A 22,150-nucleotide genomic window follows, 5' to 3' on the forward strand; every position below is an offset into this window, starting at 1 on the left:
TTCTGAGCCATTCAAGGATTGACTGCAGTCGTACGATAAAATCAAGCCAACCCTTGTCCACCTCCTGCCCCAAAATACCAAACAATCGAAAGGTTTATTTCTCACAACATAGCGAAGTTTAAGATGCTTAACCCATCACATTTCGAAGGTGTCCTTGATCCCTTAGTAGCCGAAGCTTGGATCCTACAGATAGAGAAACAAAAAGTTTCCCTAACAGCCTTTATGCTAAACAATGAAGCAGAATACTGGTACCAACTTAAGAAGGAAGTCATACCAACCCCTACCACTTGGAAAGTTTTCATGGATGCCTTCTTTGATAACTTTTTTCCTACTTATGTGCAAGAAAAGAAGGAAGAGGAATTTTAGAATCTTTGCCAAGGAAATCAAACGGTTTCCTAGTATGCAGCCCGTTTTGTCCAACTATCTAGATTCACCCCTCTAATAGTCACATCTGAAATTCAAAAAATTAGAAAGTTTCTAAATGGCTTTTGTGCCGACATCTATGACCGGGTTGCGATGCTGAGACATAACTCATGTGCAGAGGTGCTAAAACATACCCAGTTAGTTGAAGACCTCATCTCGGCCAAGCACCAATGCATTGCCCAATTCCGTACCCAACAATAATAATCCGAACAACCTAGAAGGAGATTGTTTGATCTAGTAAGTAGCCACCGTAATAAACAAACTAGAGTTGCCTTTTTCCTTGCCTTACCTCCACCTATAGCTCAGCATACCCGACTTAACCAACCCTATCGGTATTATGGTCACTCATATAGTGACTTGCCCTGTCGGCGTATCAGTCACACCTTCTATCAATACGGAAACACCCAACATCTTATAAAAGACTGCCCCCAGCGACTAAAGGATGTAGTCAACCCTGTAGCCTAGGGACGTGTGTACCACCTAGATGAACCCGGTTCTCTCCCCACTCCTGTTCTTATCTAAGGTATGTTTCCTATTCATGATACTTCTGCCAAGGCTTTGATCAATATAGGTGCTACTCACTTTTTTTTTTCCTATGCATTTACTTGTAATCTTGATTTTAGACCAGAACCTTTAACGGAAATATTAATGTTAGAAACTCCCTTTAGGGGGCTATTAGAAACTCACTATTGTATAAAGATTGTAAGAAAAAGCTTCAGGGATAGAAATATTTGTGAATATAATATTGTTAGATTTTTTATGATTTGATGTGATATTAGGAATGGATTGGTTAGAAAAGTATAGAATAATAATCGATTATGAAAATAAAATTGTAACTTTGTGGACTCCAAAAAAGGAATAAAATTTATTATTATTATTTTTCTAACAATTGAATAAACAGGAATATGAGTGTTGATCCTGTTGTGTGTTCCATACCCATTGTTTGCAACTTTTCGAATTTTTTTTCCCATTGAACTTCCTAGTCTGCCTCCCCGCAAGAAGTAGAGTTCCTAATTGTGTTGTTGCCCGAAACCTAACCAATCTCGAAGCCTACCTATCGTATGAGTCATACTGAACTTACAGAGTAAGAAAATCAGCTTTCTGAACTAAGTACCCGGAAGTTTATCCGCCCTAGCATTCTCCGTGGGGGTGCTCTTGTATTGTTCGTGAAAAAGAAGGATAGTTTCCTCAGACTCTGTGTGGACTACTAGGAACTCAACCGAGTAACAATTAAAAACAAGTACCCCTTATCTCAGATCGATGACCTCTTTGATCAATTGTAAGGATCTACGATCTTCTCTAAGATTGACCTCAAGACGAGATATTAACAGTTGAGAGTCAAAGAGGAAGATATTCTGAAGATCAGTTTCTAGTACTGGTACAATTTGTACAAATTCAAGGTAATGTTGTTCGGGTTAACCAATGCTCCTGCAGCCTTCACGGACCTCATGAATAGAGTTTTCTAGCACGCACTAGATCAGTACATCATCGTATTTATTGATGATATCTTAGTGTACTTAAAGAGCCTGGAGGAACATATAATACATTTGACTGAAGTGTTGGAGACCCTTCACCGGAACGAAATGTATGCTAAACTTAACAAATGCTCCTTCTGGTTGGATCGAGTTTCCTTTCTCGATTATGTAATTTCGATTAAAGGAGTTTCTGTGGATCCGTCCAATATTGAAACAGTAATCAACTAGAATCTACCCCCAATGTGGCCGAAGTACGTAGTATTTTCAATTTGGTAGGTTATTACCAGCGATTCATCGACGAATTTACTAAGATTATTGCTCCATTGATCCAACTCACCCAAAAGAGCGTACCATTTATCTGGAATTACGAGTGCAATGAGAACTTCATGGAATTGAAGTGTCGTCTTACCTCTGCTCCTGTATTGATCCTCCGTGACAATACCGGAAGATTTTAGCTCTACTGCGATGCATCTCATTATTGTTTGGGGTGTGTCCTGATACAGCATGGTAGAGTAGTCGTTTATGAGTTTTAAAAATTGAAACCTCATGAGCGAAACTATCCTACCCACGACCTGGAGTTGATGGGTATTATCTTTGCCCTAAAGATATGATATCATTACTTGTTTGGTTAAACTTTTTGAGATTTACACTGACCATAAGAGTTTGAAGTATGACTAAAAGATCATGTATCACCCTAGAAAAGGAAATGTAATTGTCAATGCACTAACCAAAAAGGAGTCCGCAGTGTTGACCCAAACCATGGCCTCCAGTTGGAAATTGATGAATATTATACAGTCCCTCCGCTTTAGCTATTACGACAAATATGCCTATCTTCCTCATATCTGAGCCCTGTCAGATCTCTTCATGAAAATCTGGGAAGTTCAGTCTATGGACCCGAAACTCACCAAGAGGTAAGTTCTCTTCTGACGAATCTCCTAATTTTAGGATTTCAGATGATGGATTGTTTAGATTTTGAAATCGAATTTGGGTCACTGTTGCTGTAAGGGCGAATGTTTTCAAAATCGCCCATGCTTCCAAGTTATCCATCCATCCCGAGAGTACTAAGATGTACCAGAACTTAAAGCATCAAGTGGCTGAGAATGAATAAGGACATAGTCAACTATGTCTCCTAATGCCTCACTTATTAGAGGATTAAGGTAGAACATCAGAGACCCGGCGGTTTGTTACAACGCCTCCCAATTCCAGAATGGAAGTTGGAGCATGTAACTATGGATTTTGTCACAAGATTGCCCAGGACTTGTTCTAGTCGAAATGCTATTTGGGTCATCATTGAAAGACTAACTAAGATTGCCCATTTCATGCCCATCAGAACCACTGACTCCACCAGCAAATTAGTTTGCCTATATGTTGATGAGATTATTCGACTTTATAGTATTCCCTTATTCATTATATCTGATCGAGATCCTCGATTTACCTCCCACTTCTGAGACAGCCTTCAGGAAGCTTTAGGGTTTGGATTGTATTTCAGCACCGCTTATCATCTCTAAATGGATGGTCAGTCGAAATGTACAATCCAAATGTTGAAAGACATGTTGCACGTCTACATCCTCGACTTTGGCAATAATTGGTATGAGTATTTTTCTCTATGTGAATTTGCTTATAATAACAGTTATCATTCCAGCATCGGGATGACTCCGTATGAAGCATTGTACGGCAGGCCTTGTCGTTCTCCCACTTGTTAGAGTGATGTCAGAAATCAACGTCATTTGGGATTGGACTTCATCCAAGAGATTATTGAGAAAGTCGCAATTATCCACAAGAACTTGACAACTGCCCAAAACTATCAGAAAAGTTATGCTGATAATCGTAGGTGACCCTTGGAATTCACTGTTGGAGACTATGTTTTCCTCAAGATTTTTTACTACAAGAGAAAGATGCAATTCGAGAAAAAAGGGCAGTTAAGCCCTCGTTATGTGGGACCTTTTTGGATCATTGAGTGCATTGGATCCGTGGTATACTACCTCACTCTATCATGAGAGTTTACAGGTTTACATGACATCTTTCATGTCTCGATGCTTAAAAGGCATCACCCTGACCCTTCTTATATCATTCCTCACACTGAAACACAGATACAAGTGGATATGACGTATGAAGAAATCTCCATGGAGATTCTCGGATGGACCGACAAGGTCTTGCGCAACAAGACGATTCCCATGGTGAAGGTACAATAGAAACATCAACCCCAGAAGAAGCAACGAGGGAGTTGGAGAGCGAGATGAGGGAGAAGTATTCGGACTTGTTCGAGACAAATTTGGGGACTAAATTTTTCTAAAATGGGGGGCATGTAACACCCTGCCCATCGTTGAACTTAATTTATTTGAAAATTCTATTTCTTCGGGCGTTTAAACCGCATTGAACTCATTTAATTTACTCCGTAAATTATTATCGTAATTCATAAATTTTTGTTGATTTTTAATTATTTTGATTTTATTTAATTTTAATTAATTATATTTAATTTTAATTTAATTGCATTTATTTTACTTTATTTCAATACAATTAAAAAAATAAATTTTTTAAAAAAGGGCAAAATGGGAGAAATCCTGCTTAAAAATCCCACGGGGAAGGGGAGCTGCCCATGCGGACGCTTGTACATTATGCGTGGCCACGTCCATCCGTGCGCGTGGCGCAGGGTCAACCTTACGCGCGCCTGACGAGCGCAGGCGGACCATCCACGTGTCACCTCACGCGCAGACAGGCGCCGCACACTGTGCGTGTGCCATCCGCGTAGCAGGCCTATGTAGATAGGCCCCTATACACCTAGGCCTCTGTGCAGCACCCAACACGCCTACAGCCCTGCACGCATGATAGAGAGGGCTGTGTGCCTGCAGGCTAGCCAGCAACGCGCAGGGCGGGCCACTACCGCCTTAAGTAGTGCGTCGTTGTCTCCTCAAGCGACACACCACCACCGCTGGTGGAGGAGATTTTATTTCCTCATTTTTCATGTTGAGCATCTTTTTTCCTCTCTCTTCATTAGATTTTACCACTTAGCGCGAATCTGACGACCCCCAAATTCTATAAATAGGGGCATTTCCTTCCCATTTTCTCCACGCTTCTATTCTTCCACATTTCAAGACTTAGAGAGCAAGAGAGAGATTGAACTAGAGAGAAAAACGTTTTAAGGAGCATTTTTGGATAAAAGAAAATTATTAAATTGATAAATGTAATTTTGTCTATTTTGCATACTTTTGTGTTTATAGGTCTAATAAACTGAATTGTTCTTGATTTCAAGTATGCTATATGATTTATATACACTTGATGATTTGCATGTAACAAAAATAATATGAAGTCTTTATAGTTACCTAGAAAATAAAGGAAACAAAAAAAAAAAGAAAAAGAGAAATGTGGAATGAAGCATTAATGATTCGAAGTATGTATCTGTATTGACATGCATAATGCATCAAATGTCTCATTAAGCTTTTTATCTATGAAGAGTATTTGTTTCCTTAATCCTATCCAGGGTATCTGTTTCCTCCTCCCTCGTCTAGTCTGAAAAGGCATAAGAGAACCGCTCCCTATGAATGACGGTGTACCATCTGACGAGTGTGATAATACGAATATCTATTAGGAGTCACATTTGGCTAAATACTATCGTGACTATATAATATATGATAAGACCATTATGCTCAGTATGACCGTGGTTATAGATCGTACCATGATTTTGCAAGCTAGAAATGTGTCTGAGCAAATTGTCGTATCTGTATATGATCTGTTCATTCTACATGGGTTGTTGAAAATCTGTATCTGCCTTCAGATATGGAAGTTGTAACGATTTCACAAAGTATAACATAAAAATATGAGCATTTCATGATCTATTTGATTTTGTTTATTATCTGATATGATGTGTGTTTGTTTGATTACATTAACATGTTGTTTTCTCCAATAAATAAATTATTTTCATAATGTAAGATAGGTTTACGAAGTATCCAAATGGTAATTATTTATGTTAGAATAATTCACTTTCAAAACTTTACGATATTATTTAAATATTTTTTTTTCTTACTGAGCATATAGAACTCACTCTTTTCATGCCTCCCCCCTAGATGAGGAAGAAAATGAAGAACCGCAAGCTGACCTATCTATTGAAGTTTATGAGGATCCTGTGGATCCACAAAACTTGAGTGCATGATCGTTCCCGCACTTTGATGAGTCTAATAGTATAGTGAAAGAAGTAGTCATCTTTTATATTTTGACTTTGTATTTTATAGTCACTTCTTACCTTAGTTTTATATATGTAATTGGAACTCATATATATTTTTAAGGAATTTGTATTAATTTGTTCTGCTGCATAAAATTTTATCATGCACTCATAATCTTGTTTCTGTATCTGACACCCACATGTGTTAATTAGCATTTGACATGTCACATAGCGATATATAATATTTCTACTTAATCACCAAGAAGTTCATCAAATTGCAAGTATCTCTTTCAGCTCTCATCTACCACTTGATAAATTAATGTGAGGATGGTCAAAAAAATGTCAATATATTGTGGAAAATGACTATTATAGGACATGACTTTAGAATAGTGGCAGAAGGAACATGCTATCTTCAATAGATATAGCATCTAAGTAGAAGAAAATTTAGTTTGCTCTAGTAGGTTTGAAAGTACAAAATATTGTATGAAGGCAAAGTCGTTTGGCCTAGAAAAATAAATCCTTGGATATAAGATGTTATGTGTGGAGGAGGCCAAAGACTCATGTGAAGACCTTTTCAAAGGTAGCAATTATGCCAAAACATATTGGAGCATTTTCCCATTACGTGGTATGCAAAATAACTCATATCATTTTTATGACTGAATTTGGCACAATATAGAGGTCCCTTGTCAAGACAAGTATAGTTCATTATGCTTCTTTAGGACAAATGGTAGAGTAGGAACCGGTAGTATCATAACAAGTTTCATGTTGATCCTTTCAGACTCTTATAAAAGATCTAAAAGGAATTACATGAATTTGAGCAAGTTAGACTCATGCCACAAAAATATCTATTGACTATACCTACCCTGTGACCCACCCACCCAACTCTTATACCATTGCCGACAAGATTGTTACAAACTCAACATAGATGTTTCAGTCGGAGAAAATGATTGGGCTAGTTTTAAGTATTGTGCGTCGAGATTAGTTAGGCAGGCTAATCATCATAAGCATGATGTGTATTCCTTCTCTGTAAAACCCACAATTAGTTTAAGTGCCTTATAATAAGATTTGATGTTCAAAGGTTATTCAACTCCCATTCAACTGACGATTAGAAATTGTGATGAGTCCGAACTGTTGCTTGATGATATAATTGATATTCTGGAACATACTTATTCGTTTAGTGTTATTTGAATTTATAGATCAAGTAATTAGGTGACAAATATCTTAGCTAGGGAGGTAATATAAATACCTAAAGGTTTGTGGCTCTCTTAAGAGCTAACCTTTTTTCTTGCTCCCCTCTGCAACAATATGTTTGTCAGCCTTTTTTCATTACAATGAAGGTTATGTTTTACTAAAAAAAAAAAAAAGTTCTATTTAATGTTTGCTGAAAATGTTAATTTTGTATTAATGTTAAGATTTGAAAAGTAAAAGACCAATTTCCGAAGTGAAGGATCAAATATGAAACTAAGCATATATAAGTACAATAAAAGGATTGTCATTATGACTTGGTATTAATAAATTTAATTTTTGTATTAGAAGCAATGAGAAACTTACCCAAAAGAGTTTAGTGTTTACACGTATAAGTATATATATATTAAAGGACTTAAATATCATTTTGGTCATTGTATTATTTTTCTTTATTCAGTTTCGTTCCTATACAATTTTTTTGTTCTTTTTGTCCTTGCATGTTCAAAAATTGTTCACATTAGTCTTTCTCTGTTAGTCTCTCTTCATTCTCTTCTCTCTCCTCAAGCCTCAAACCAGAACACAGGTAAAGTTGCAGTTTTTTACTCTTATTTTTTAGTACTCATGATAAATTGAAAATATAAATTAGGTTGTTTGGATTTCCAGTTTCAAACATTATAATTTAAAATTTATTGGTTTAATATGAAGTAGTTACATTTATGAACTGATTTAATTTAATTTATTTGAAGATAAAATTATTGCTTAATTTGGTGGCTATTTTTTCTCTTCAAATTTGGTTGTACCCATGTCGACTTCTCTTCAACAATGGAGAGAGAGAGAGAGAGAGAGAGAGAGAGAGAGATGAGGGTGCAGAGACAAATTGAACAAGAAAGTGATACTGGAGGCAAACTAGTACTTGGACCTATAACTAGAGTGTAGTTAGTGATTAAATGATCTATAGAATAATAAAGCTCAAGTTTTCCTTTCTTTTCTCTTAACATTCTACCATATCTTTATTGTACGTATCATCTGTAAGGGATCGATGGGCAATCAAAAGGCTTGTAAACAAAATTCTAATATGTTTGATTTTTTCCTTTCATCTTGAGTCTGTACCCTTGCAACTGCATTATTCAAGTTATCAATTTCTAAGAAGCCAACAAGCTTCATTCCTTAAAGATTTTTACCTCAATTCTCCGCAGAGAAACATCACACAACATCAGTAACTCATAACTCGTATTAAAAAAATGGAACCCTCTCCCTCTCACTCTGCAACTCCTCCTCTACCCTCCAAGGAATCACTTATTAAGCGCTACAAGCCCATCTGGCGTCTTCTTTTGATCTTCAATCTCGCTCTAGGAGGTCAGTCTCTGTCTATAAATCTACATTTTCCATTTATGAAGCACATACATGAATCTCAAGCTTCAGTTGCTTTTTTTTTTTTTTTATGATTAATGTTACCCGTTGGTTGTAAACATTTTATAGATGTTGGGTTCATTACTCTCCGTATCCTTGACTTTTACGGATTTTTCATGTCTGCAGTTTTTGTAGATAACATGTTTGATATATTGACTGAGTGAAGAAGGTTTTTCTTTTCACTCCTTTTGTGTATTTATGGAAACTACATTCTTCACTTTTATGTAGCTGGTGCCTAGTAACTGATTTATGAAAAAAGTAAAAGTTGGATAGGATTTCTGCCTTGCTTGTGTTGAATTTGGTTAGATCTTTGTTTGATGTAGAAACATGTTTTATATGAGTCCCAAACATATAAAAGGTCATCCATCCACTATGATTCAGTGGGGAATCTTCCCCAAACATGGTTTATTAATCATTTCTTAGCATGTACAATTTTTTTCTCATAACGCCATATTAATGGGCTTGCACGCGGATGCCCAGCGCATACCAGCGCGTCAACGCACACAGGAGGACCTTGACTGAAATACTGGTGTTGCTGGCGGTGAAGGCCGCTCTTGGCTGTCGGGGATCGGTGGCTTGTGGAAGGGTCTTAGTGATGGAAAGGAACATGTGGTTCTCATTTCCCTTGTTATATTTTGGATGGTGCGGAAAGAAGAAATAGGAGAGCCTTTGAGAGGATGAAAGCTGATTTCGTGGGAGAAAAAGAGAAAAAGAAGAAACATAATGACGGCATTTGGTTTTGATAACCTTCAATTGTTGGTGCGCTTAACTCTATGTCCTATTTGGACTACCTGTTCCTGCATTTAAATAACTTTTTGATTCTGAGGAACAGTGAAGCATCCTTGGATTCTGAATTACTGTTATTTCAGATAATCTTTGTTTGTTATGAGGTCTTTAGATAATGTCTTTCACATGGAAGAACATGATGTTATGGTTATCAAATATATTTTTCACAAGAAAATATATTTTTCTACTTAAAAATATATTTCTGTTTAATTATTCATTGTGCGTTCCATAGAGATCGTCATCCATGCTGGAGCACTGGTTGTTTCTGTTAAAGTCTGGAAGCTGTAGCCTGTAACTTGAGAATACTTGCATTGTTCCAGAGGCTTTTCTTTTAAGGGAGTCAGCTGATTTTCTGTTTGACTTCCGACAGGTTATATGTTCGCAAAATCTAGAAAAAAGAATATGACCATGGAGGACAGAGGAGATGCAAAAACTGGTCTAGAAGAAAGCAAAGCTGCAGTGAAAGACCCTTTTGCTCCTACTGCAACTATCCCTTTCGTTGAAGAACCACTAATCCCGATTGTCGCAACAAAGCCTGTTAAAGTGCAAAAGCCGATTCCTGAAGATCAACAGAGGGAGCTTTTCAAGTGGATTTTGGAAGAGAAAAGGAAAATCAAGCCCAAGAACCCTGAAGAGAAAAAAAAGGATTGATGAAGAGAAGGCAATTTTGAAACAGTTTATCCGTGCAAAATCTATTCGAAAATTATGACTAATGCTTCTCTTCATACTTGGGAAATCTATTTTTCTATTGCTCAAAAGTGGAAGTTATTGGAGAGGAGGTTTTTTTGTGTTGTGAGATGGAGAACGTTAATTTTTATATTAATAGTTTTACGTTCGGTTTTAAGTTTAGATGTAACATATATATATTAATTATAATTTAATATGTCAACAAAAATATATATAATAATGCAATGTCGATTATAAAAGAAGAACAAACTAATTGGATAAATTGTTTTGAGTAATTTATATAATGTAATTTAAGGGAAATTTCACAACCCAAAAAATCCCACGAGCCAAGAGTGCGTAATGAAGAAGTGGTAAGATGTGGGACCTGACCTAAAACCTTTCTTCATCTCCGACCACACATGAATATTCCCATCTAATCCCATTTCATCGACATTATATCCAAAATTTAACACTGAAACCGGACTGGCTAAGTCTTTTCATCTTCTATATTTGATCAACTTCCAGCACAAAGCTGTATCTCCAATGCCAGGAGCCATCCAAGTTTCAGGTAGTAATAGTTATCATTTAACTCTCATTTAAACTTATGCAGCAGTACTTCGCCATTCACTAATTTCTTCTAATTTCTTTTTTTTTTTTTTTTTTTTTTTTTTAAATTTCAGTTCTACACTTTGAAGCTGATCAGTCATCATCACCAACTTCAGAGACATCTATAAAAGGTTTCTGTGTTTATCAATACTCCTTTATATTTTGCTCAACAACAGTATATGAGAAGCAGAATTCACTGATTTCGGTTTCATAATGCAGTTTCTATGGGGAAAAAAGCATATCAAACTGGGGACAAGGGAGACTTCTCCTTGTAATGTTTCAGCAAATTATATTAATTTCAATTCCATGCCTTTCCTTCATGCTTGTAAATTCTAAATTCTGCTTCCAAAGTTGACAATTTGGTACACTTTGGCGCAGCCCATTAACGACCCTCCATGATAATTTGATTATTACACTTCTAGATGCTGAGGGAAATGAGATGTCACAAACAGGTCTAACATAATGTTTTCCTTCATATCTGTCAATCATATATAGTTATTAGTGGTAGTGAGGCTAATGAGGATGACTATCTAATGAGGCAGATGTTGAGACCAGGTTAATAGTCCAGAAAGGTATTTGGGATGAGATATTTCTTTTTGAACAAGGTGGGCACGTGCATATGAAGTTGCAATTTGTTCTCAGTGAAGAAGAGCGCAATAGAATCCGTATTATGGTATCTTTTGCCTCTTTGATCCTCATGATTGTCTGTAATCACTTTTGCTAACCTTTGGCTGGGGCGAGAATGTTAAAGACCATCCTAAACTAAACTTAACCGGTATTTGCTTTATGTCTTAACAAAATATCACTTATCCCATCCAAGACTACATTTAACCAGTTTATGGAAATCAATCACATTCTTTTGAATGCATTTTGTGATTGAGGAGATGTGAAAGAAACTGAGTAAATTGAGTCAGCCTCAAGGGGGGAAACTTGCTTCTTTCTGTTGGGTGCATAATGAATATTTTTCTTGTGCAGAGAGAGACTGCATTAAAGAAGAAACACCAAAAGCTTGTCAATAACAGTCACCGGAATCCAGAAAATGCTACTTCTGTTGGTAGCATCCTCAACCATGAATTTTTAGGAAAGATTTTAATTATTCAGATAAGAGAAAGAATCGAGGAAAGAAATGTTTTTCTTTTAATTCTTATAATATTTACCTTTTCTGAAAGGCTTTCTTTTGTTGATGTTATGAGTGGTCCATCTTCTCAAGATTCACAAAGAAGCCAAAACAAAATGGTAAATGAAGAAACGGGTTCAGCATCAATCCCTGTTAGCTTTTTCAAGAACATAAAGTTTGATATGGAAGAAAAAGAAGGCGAGCCTCCTACTCTGAAGCAGATGATTCCAGTTAAGTTTTTCTCGAACACTGCAGTCTGACGTTTTTGCTTGTGAAGTAATGAATAGTTTCTCAAATGGTCATTTCACCTGCTTTAGAATGATACAGATCGAAAAGAGAGGAATCCGTTAGATGTAACTAAAAGTGGTTTAGCTGAGAAGATTAGTCAGCCTGCTTCTCCTGTTGTTTCCGGGACATCTAGCATGTCGAAACTATCTTCTTTGTCCAGACAATTAGAACCTACCTTGCTACTGAAGGACAAAGCAGCTCCTTCTAAGCAAGCTGCTGAAGAGGCCAACAAGTTGAAGCAGCAAAACCCACTAGAGAAAACACCTACTAATGTGAGGAAAGTAATAAATGCCTTAGAAACTAGTCTAACACAGGTAAATCAAGCATATGTTGCTTAAATATAGCTCACTAAATGTTACTGTCTAAGGTCGTTAGAGTTGCGAACTGTAACAGGATATAAAACCTAATAGTAAATCATCGTGGATGAAACCTCAACCAAGCAGTATCGGGATGGATTCTTCTTTCAAAAGCTCTCTGATTAATGAAATGAAGAAAGGTAAGGATAAATCAGTTGCAGGAAAGACAATAAAGCTTTCTCTTACCGAGGAGTTACGGCAAACACCAACAGAAAAAAGGAAACAAATTGGTCTCAATAAACCCTCACATACATCTGCATCATCTCATAACTCTAGCAACGTGAAGGAGTTATCTCCAGAAAAAACAGAAAATTCAAAAACAGATGCTGACTTGAAGAATAAATTCAAAGTATTACAGAAAGAAGTTGACGTAAAACAGGTCCATATCCGGGGAGCTTCAAGTAATAAATTGAAACACCGGGCATGTCAGGATGGTAAATATTATACTTCTGAAAGCTCTGGTCTCTGGGTATTTCCAGATGAAGGGAAGCCCTTGTGTATAACAGCTGGTGGCAAGAGAGTGATGGATCTAATGGGAAGTTGGTGGATTCAATCAAATATAAATCAACAAGAAACTTCTGCACCAGAAACAATTGGAGAGGTATGTGAGTCTACCACTTGACATTTAAGTATGTTTATACATTCTATATACTAGAAACTATATATTATATACTATATACTATGGTAAAGGGATCCTTGCATTAATGTCAAGAAACTATATACTATGAATTGATTAGCTTGGACATTCTTTTCCCTCATCGATGGAATTTTATGACCATGATAAAATTAGAAGGTTCTTTACATGTCTGAACCCTTTTTTCAGAATCATGTTTGTCGTGATACTGTAAATGACGGTGGGAAGCCATCCCGGAACGCTGAGAGTTTAGCTGATGTTGAAAGCACCAGAGGAGCAATTGGACAGGTCACAGTTCTCAATTTTTCATATTCAATCAAGTGTCGTTTGAATAGATAAGAAGGAGTTTATTTGATTCACACAACTTCCTGCTGTAAAGTAATTGTTTCCTAGTCTCTCTTTTGTCTTCCCTCAGGTGATTCGAGCTGCAATCACGGTGGGTTTTGCAGCACTTGTTCTCCTCACTAGAGAACAAAAAAACAGGTTCGTTGACATATTCCGTATATCATAATGCTGTTATATCTGTTTGCAGAGTCCTCTACCAATCCACATATCTGGAGAGAAAATTATTGAATTTTGTGTTCATGCCAGTAGCCCATACATATCAGAGCTATGATATATTGCAAGAAAAGTAACAAAATGTTAGTCTCTTTGTTTATATGTAGACTTGATAGTGATTTATCATATATGGGTTTTGCAGATAACTAAGGTGGTTTTAGGATGCACAATCTGGAAATAACTCCATGTTGAAGACAATAATTGATGTAATGGATCTGTAACTATGAACCAATTACTCACTTCACACTCGTTATCACATAACAAAAATAAAACATGGCCTGTGTAACTGCAATGGGCTTATATCATTCTTTATTTATTAGGAGTAGTATAGTATAAAAAGAACATATACACATGCAGCCTTCAAAAGAAAATAATTGAGGATTTATGTCTTTAAATCTTTTAAAGTACACTTGATTAATTTAGCGTCACTTAATCACAAATAATTAAAGTTAATAATAACACATAGTCTATAGAGAGAGGTATAAGTCTTAAACCATATAGCCAAAAAAAATAATTAAGATTATGATAAATATTAACTATTATTTCTTTCTTAAAACCATTGAAATCACTCTCATTTATCACACAATCTCTTTAAAGGGATGAGTCATCCAAGACAATTTTTAAACATGACTCACTCGATCATTCTTGCCCCAATAAATTGCATGCAATAAGATTTTACAAAGCCTTCACACGTCTACTAAGTAATTTACCCTATTCAAGTTCAAAGTACTGCAATATGTAATCAAAAGGGTATGAAATAATGTATATAAATCAAATCAGAACTGATAGAATACATCATGAGAAGCAATGAGAAAACTCCAATGGAATGGAATGTAGTTGGTAGTTAAAAGCATTTTCTTGATGTTGAAACATTGAACATGACGACACAAGCATTAGGATGAATGAATAAGAGAAAGACCAAAAAACCAAGGATAATAAATATGTAACAATCATGAAAATAAAAATAAAAAATCTCAAACTATTTTAGTGATTAGAAAATGAAATGCAAATAACTGCGTTTTCAAATTATCCACTCTTGGCAACTTTTTGAAAAGAAAAACTCACCGACCACTATTTGAAACCTCGAAATCAATGTTCCACCATAATTATGAAACACTACACTATTAAACCATTCCAAAGGTCCATTATTTTAGTCTTAAAAATATTATAATTTTATGAATTATCGTAAACTTAATTAAAATTTTAAACATAATATTACTAATACTATAATTATGCAATATTAAATGTTTATTACTCAAAATATGATTATTTTAAGAACTATATATATATATAGTGGGAGAGGGCATGACTGTGGTGAATGCATGCAGGACAAATACATTATTAATTATTTATTTATTGCATACAACATTTTTTACTCGTTTTTGGTTTATAATTTCATACCGACACTTAAAGCCATAAAATATTAATTACAAAATTCACCCACCTCATCCATGATAAGTTGGCGCAAGTTAGCAGGCAACTCTCTCTGTCAAAGAACATTGTTGCGGCAGAATTTTCATGTTTTAATCTCATTTTAGTTTGTTTAACTTTTCATTTCTCCTTATACAAGTTTTATAAAAAATGCTTCTTCTTCTTTTGTATTTTTTTTTTTATTTATGTGATCACAATTCGAATAATAAATCAAATCATTATAATACTATTCGAAAAAGATCAAATTAGTCTCTGAAATAATTATTAGTTTAAATATCACATGTACTTCTAAGTTTTGTTCAAATAAATATTTATTACTGACAATGTGTCGAGCATCGCATCATTAAATAGATGTTCTTGTAATGAAAGATGTATTTATATAAACATTATAATCGTGCTAGCATAGTAACTATGTGATTTATTGTACTATAGTTAGTGTGCTCTTTTGCAGCATTATATTTTTAACACTCAACTGAATTTGATAATAATGTTTAAATAAAAATTTATAAAAGTATTGAAACAACATGGATGTTGAGATTTTATTTTGTTTTATATCATTTTATTAATTATTTATAAATTTATACTTAATTTATAACTGCTTACAAATTTAAAAATAAAAAAAAATAGTTATCAATGTTTACTAGTAATATTTTTAAAATTTAATATCTAATTAGAACATTATCTATTTATTTAATGGCATTAAACACAATATTAGTAATAAAAACTCATTTGAACATGAAAATTTAGATTGTATTTGAACAGAAAAATAGTGCATAGATGGAATTAAACTTTTTTAAATAGTACAAAGACTTTTTTACTTATTTTATCGATCATAATTCAATTTACATTATTTCACCCTTGAGAAAAACACGAAAAAGTTCTAGAAATAAATAATGAGAATTTCAGAAATTCCTTCCTTTTTTTTTCCCCTTTTCTTCTTTTTCCTGTTACTGCTAATCTTAATTTGTTCTTTTTCTTTTTCTAAAGTGAACACAAATTCCGTAGTCTATATCAATGTAACTTGAATTGGATGTTTCATAGGTTCATTACCAAACGGTGACTTAAAAAGAGTAAGACTAGTCAGCAAAGCTGCCGTCTACCAAACTCCTTCCACAGCCAACCCAATCATGAATTGCTTGCTGTGCCATTAGCGAATTAGCGGACCTTCAAGGATTCACTCCAAAAGAGTTCTCCTATTGCCCTGTACAAACTCGAAATTCACCAAAGCCTTGGCTAATAATCGGAAAAAAGGCAAGTCCCTGAGAATCAGGGGAATCATGGGTTCTGATTCACTCTCTGCAACAAAGCCTACACCAATTCCGATACAAGAAGAAGATCCACCAAGCCAATCAGCCGCTCTCCTCTCCTTCGACACCGATGACTCCGATTCTTCAACGAGTCTTTCTAGCAAACGAAACACGTCTATCATCTTCATCTCTCTCCTCCTCATCTCCTGCATTGCTCTCTCTGCTGCCTCTGCCTTTGCTTTCCTCTTCTTCTCCGCAACGCGCAGCTCCTCCTCTCTCGAAACCAGGTCCCGTCCTCTCAAAAAGCTCGACAAACCAGTTGTTATCTTGATTTCGTCAGATGGGTTTCGATTCGGTTACCAATTCAAAACCTCCACGCCCAACATCGACCGCTTGGTTACCCATGGAACCGAGGCCGAGACAGGTTTGATTCCAGTTTTCCCAACGTTGACTTTCCCTAACCATTATTCCATTGTCACCGGTCTTTACCCTGCCTATCATGGTATTATCAACAACCAATTCGTGGATCCGAACACTGTTGATACTTTTAATATGGCAAGCCACGAGCCTAAGTGGTGGCTAGGTGAACCATTGTGGGAGACAGTGGCCAACCACGGGCTCAGGGCTGCTACCTGCTTTTGGCCGGGCTCCGAGGTACACAAAGGTTCCTGGTCTTGTCCAAAGGGTTATTGTCAGTTTTATAATGGTTCTGTTACTTATGAGGATAGGGTAGATACAATCTTGAGTTATTTTGATCTGCCCAGTAGTGAAATGCCTGTTTTCATGACATTGTACTTTGAGGACCCTGATCATCAGGGTCACCAAGTTGGTCCTGATGATCCTCAGATAACTGAAGCAATTGGTAGGATTGATAGGATGATTGGGAGGTTAATTGATGGCCTAGAAAAAAGAGGTGTGTTTGAGGATGTTACTATTATTTTGGTTGGTGATCATGGCATGGTTGGTACGTGTGATAAAAAGCTTATTTTCTTAGATGATTTGGCTTCTTGGGTTGAAATTCCTGCACAGTGGATTCAATGTTATACTCCATTGCTTGGTATTCACCCTCCTTCTGGTTATAGTTCATCTGATATTGTTGCCAAAATGAATGGAGGATTACAGTCTGGGAAAGTTGAGAACGGGAAGAATTTGAGAATTTATCTTAAAGAGGAACTGCCTAGCAGGCTACATTATGCAGCAAGTAATCGAATTCCACCGATTATAGGGTTGGTAGAAGAGGGTTTTAAGGTCGAGCAGAAGAGGACAACAAAAAAAGAGTGTGGAGGTGCACATGGATATGATAATGCAGTTTTCTCTATGAGGACTATCTTTATTGGCCACGGCCCTCAGTTTGCGAGGGGAAGGAAGGTGCCATCTTTTGAAAATATTCAGATATACAACATTATTACTTCGATTCTCAAGATACAAGGTGCTCCTAACAACGGATCTGAATCATTTCCCACATCCGTTCTGTTGCCTGATCTGTGAGTGTCTCCAACCTTTTAGTCATTTTGGCAGGAAAAAACTGTTGCAGTTTGATTATTCTTGGGTTATGTAGATCTTGTTAGCAGAGATGATCATGCAGTGCTGAATGTACTATTAGTGATATTAGGATCACATGATTATCCTAATTGTATGTCTCGGGCAACCTTTCACTTTCTTAATGAGCGGCAGTGAGCTTCTATATGATTTCCTATGAAGCTCTGAGCTCTCATGTAATTCCCCATGTAGCTGTGAGCTTCCATATAAGCTTCCATGTGGCTGTGAGCTCTCATGTCAGCTCCCATGTGAGCTTGAATTGTGTTTCGGCCATGAGTTGTGACTTGTGCCACTTGGATTCATATCAAGTAGCATCAGAAATTCGAATTTGTGATTTGCAGTGCACAAACTAGTTTCAGACTATGGTTTTTGTAAGGTAAATAACATAAACTTGATACTATTTTGATATTTCCCTTCATATTGTACCTTAATTTATCTTGACGAGGACTAGTTATTTTTTTTAAATCTTTTTATAGAACTTGTACAAGATAAAAGTGGAAACGGACTCTTCAACATGAAGGAGCAGAAATAAGTATTGGCCTAAAACATTTTGTTTGATATGTAATTGTTGGTGTTTAGTAATAGTAGTCATTGACAAACCCAAGTACTGAAACTGTCTGGTAGCCTCAAAAGAAAGGTGAAAGTCAACCTAAGTTGTGATTGGTGTAATGTGAGTTTCTAAGCTATGCTAGGTGTGTATCGTAATCCCTAGTTCTGAAATGAAAATTCACATATCCGAATGAACACCGGATTATAACCAATGATTTGTTAGTAGATGATACACATGTACTGCTAAACAGACAGACAAATGAAGTTGATATTCAGTTCTCCGCGGAGCAGTGTATGGTATTCTTTAGTGTATTACTTGGTTTTAAAGCATATCCTTGCAGTGGCATCTGGAATGAAAGATGTTAAATGGAGATTCTTATGATGAGGAGATCCCAACCTAATGGGAAAAGTGTGTTGAGAGATTGTTGGGGTGATTTTGAGTCATCACCATCTCCATTTTTTATGAAATCAAACGAGACTTGGTTTCTGTTGTTGGTGATGTCTCAAAAGGCCAAAATGGCTTTTATGACGTATCAATTGATTGGGGCATCTTGTGCTGTAAGCTCCTAAAGATGCTCTGAAAGCCAAAAGTCAGTATTAATTATAGAAGTAATTAATAAACATAGTGATATTATTTAATTGGTTATAGTATAAAAATTGTATTTTTAATTATTTAAGGAATATTAAATTTCTCTATCAAATTATTTTAAAAATTTACATTATTTTATTTATTTTTTATTAATATAAGTATTAGTTTCAACTCATTATTGTTTAATGAGACATAAATTTAATAAGTACAGTAATTAAAAATTATTCGGAATAAATAAAACTATTTATTTTTTCAAAAATGTTTAATAAAAATCTCCCAATGGATAAGAAAGTTGATGAGTAACTGGCAGATTCATCATCACTCTTCTCGCCCTCAAACTTTATGTCAGAAATATTTAAATTTTACATGTCTTCTAAAATTGTAGCATATTTTATATTTAACCAATTTAAAGCACGCACAAAAATATCTCTCTCTTTATATATATATATATATATATATATGTACGTATGTATGTATGTATGTAAAATAGAACCCATATTACACATTTTCTTCAAAATTTGCTTCCCCCTCGCAAATTCCTCTTTGTCAGCAAAAATATATATATTTGAAAATATAATAACTTTAATAAAAAAGAATAGCAAATTGATTTTCAAGTTAAAACATCTTTTTAAACGTTATATATATATATATATATATTAAAAAAAAATTTCAGATTCTGAGCCAAAAGTAATAGTGTAGTAAAAAAAACAATGTTACGATAAAACTCGCTTGTAGAAATTGACTTTCATTTTAAAGACAAGTTGTCTGTGTTAAGAGATTTTTCAAAATACATTATATAAAATTTCTTAAAAATTATGGACAAAATTCTATAGCTTTTCGAAGGCCAAACCAAATTCAATTGTCTCTAACAACATTCTCTTTTTTACCTTCCTACTTACAAAAACATACCTCCAACAGATTTTAAAGTGGCAGACCTTGAGCATAAATGTGAATATTGAAAGAAATGATATTTTTCATTCTCTTAAGCCTCTATTGAATCCCAAATGAGTTTTTTCAATTGTAAATGTACTCTTGGAGAGATAAAGCTGTAAATTTTTCATCTTTGTTTTTTGAGATATTGTAAGAAAAATTTGCACAAACTTTTGGAAAGTTCTTGTTAAAATTAAATTAAACTAGATCTAAAAATAAAACCATAAATAAATCTCGTACTTAATCAAAGAGGATAAATATGGAAACGTACATGAATCCATAATGAAAGAAATTTGCACATCTTACAGTAGATTTTCTGAATTAGCACGAAACATTTTGAGTTCTCACACTCTCTCTATTTCTGGTAATGAGATATCAGAATACAAAAATCTAATATATACTTTGAGGACTATAACTGCTTATTTATTGGCAAACCCTACCTATAAATTTGTTATACTTCTAAATTGATCCATCACAAAATTAATAATTACAGATTTGATCTCTACATATAAAATAAAGTTCACACTTTAATTTGATATATTACGGCATAATATACTCTTAATAGTATCAGATCACTTCTAACTAGATCCAATTAATCTGAAAGTTTTTCATGTATAGTAATTTATACATATAGACCCATATAGTAAATTTAAAACCCAATAATCTTCCACTTAAGCTATATTTGTTACCTCATAATTATGCATTAAATAACCTTAAGAGTACTCAAAATTTTGCTATCATTACTTGAATGCATCCCTAAACAATCTCGTCCACCAATCATATCAATATAGGATCAAAACAGTCTTTACTACATTTGTCGTAATTAAACCCATCAGTTGTCACGTATATCAATATAATTTAATGAGATCAAGCATAGATGTGTAGCATGGAAATTATATGCAATGTGATCCAAGTATATCTATTTCCAACTAGTCCTACTTTAACTTTACTGAGATCAACTATAAAAAAACTCAAAGATAAAATATAAACAAAAACAAAAATATTATAACTGAAATTAATTATAAAATCCATAAACCAAATCTAAAATGTAAAACTTATGACATGTCTGTATTGTAAAAACAACTATTGTATGAAATTTCCACTGAAATTGTACATCATCAAAATGTACTACACCCATACGAGTAATGTACTTATAAAAGACCTTAGATTATAATCCTTTTGTGAGCGGATCTGCATCCATGGAGTTTGTCCTGATGTGTTCTATTGATATATGTTTACTCTGAATTCTCTCTTTGACAACTAAAAACTTGATATCTATATATTTTTATTCTGTTGAGCTTCTGTTGTTATTAGAATACATAATTGTAGATTTATTATCACAAAATAACTTTAACGGTCTTTTTATGCCATCAACAATGCGCAGCCCAGTCACAAAATTTCACAATCATGTTCTATGATTAGACACCTCATAACATGCTATAAACTCTGTTGCTATGGTGGAAGAGGTTATAAGTGTTTACTTAACACTATTTCAAGAGATGGCTCCCCTAACAGGCAAGAAGATATAGCTTGATATGGACTTCCTACTGTCTTGGCATCCAGCGAAATCAGAATTAAAATAACCAATGACCTGCAACTGATCTAATCTCCTGTATGTGAGCATGTAATCTTTTGTTATATGAAAATAGTGCATAACGCGTTTGGTTGCTTTCCAATAATCCATACCTGGATTGTTTAAATATCTCCATAACATTCTAACAGTGTACATAATATCCGGATGCGTACAAACCTATGTATAGATAAGACTTCCTATAGCTGAAGTATAAGGAATTTTTGTATCTTTTTAGTCTCAAAGTCATTATTGGAGCATTGACTAAAAGCAAACCTATCTCCTTTAGACACATGGGTGTTACCTGGTTTACAATCCTACATATCAAATCTCTTAAGAATTTTTTTCAATATAACTCTTTTATGATAATCCAAGAATATCCCAAGAGTAATCCCGATGTATCTAAATCCCTAATACGAAATAAGAGTCCCCAAGATCTTTCATATGAAATTTCTTTATCAGAAATCTCTTAGTTTCATGTAATAAGCATATATTACTGCTGGCAAGCAGTATATCATCGACATATAAAACCATAAAAATATACTTACTCCCACTGAACTTTTGGTATACACAATCTTCTACTACATTCATCTCAAAGTCAAACGAGATGATAACTTGATGAAATTTATGATATC

At 34.8% G+C, this 22,150-nt stretch overlaps 2 protein-coding genes and 1 long non-coding RNA gene across 6 annotated transcripts; all 3 read left to right on the forward strand.

The window, feature by feature from the left end:
• The first annotated feature begins 7,662 nt into the window (after positions 1-7,662).
• On the forward strand, positions 7,663-9,944 carry LOC110811185 (uncharacterized). Its single transcript, XR_015813307.1, has 3 exons — positions 7,663-7,822; positions 9,130-9,408; positions 9,806-9,944. It is a non-coding gene; the product is annotated as an uncharacterized LOC110811185 (long non-coding RNA).
• A 565-nt stretch (positions 9,945-10,509) lies between these two features.
• LOC110811184 (uncharacterized) lies at positions 10,510-13,965 on the forward strand. Of its 4 annotated transcripts, XM_022037598.2 has the most exons (12): positions 10,510-10,669; positions 10,782-10,838; positions 10,927-10,978; positions 11,086-11,159; positions 11,250-11,380; positions 11,683-11,761; positions 11,918-12,054; positions 12,142-12,426; positions 12,506-13,069; positions 13,292-13,390; positions 13,518-13,585; positions 13,803-13,965. In XM_022037598.2, the coding sequence occupies exons 1-12, from the start codon at positions 10,645-10,647 to the stop codon at positions 13,804-13,806; spliced, it is 1,575 nt and encodes a 524-aa protein (XP_021893290.2). In that variant the 5' UTR covers positions 10,510-10,644; the 3' UTR covers positions 13,807-13,965. The 4 variants fall into 4 exon arrangements, with proteins under 4 accessions (XP_021893290.2, XP_088063685.1, XP_088063686.1 ...); XM_088207559.1 differs by having other exon boundaries at positions 11,683-12,054; XM_088207560.1 differs by having other exon boundaries at positions 10,542-10,669; positions 10,927-11,159; positions 11,263-11,380; positions 11,683-12,054.
• Positions 13,966-16,108: 2,143 nt separating this feature from the next.
• Positions 16,109-18,707, forward strand: LOC110811189 (Alkaline-phosphatase-like family protein). The gene is made up of 2 exons (XM_088208080.1): positions 16,109-18,253; positions 18,354-18,707. The coding sequence occupies exon 1, from the start codon at positions 16,369-16,371 to the stop codon at positions 17,824-17,826; it is 1,458 nt and encodes a 485-aa protein (XP_088064206.1). The 5' UTR covers positions 16,109-16,368; the 3' UTR covers positions 17,827-18,253; positions 18,354-18,707.
• Positions 18,708-22,150: the final 3,443 nt, after the last annotated feature.

This window comes from Carica papaya, chromosome 7, assembly GCF_054855325.1.
Source record: "Carica papaya isolate Zhongbai chromosome 7, ASM5485532v1, whole genome shotgun sequence".
Lineage (NCBI taxonomy): Eukaryota > Viridiplantae > Streptophyta > Magnoliopsida > Brassicales > Caricaceae > Carica > Carica papaya.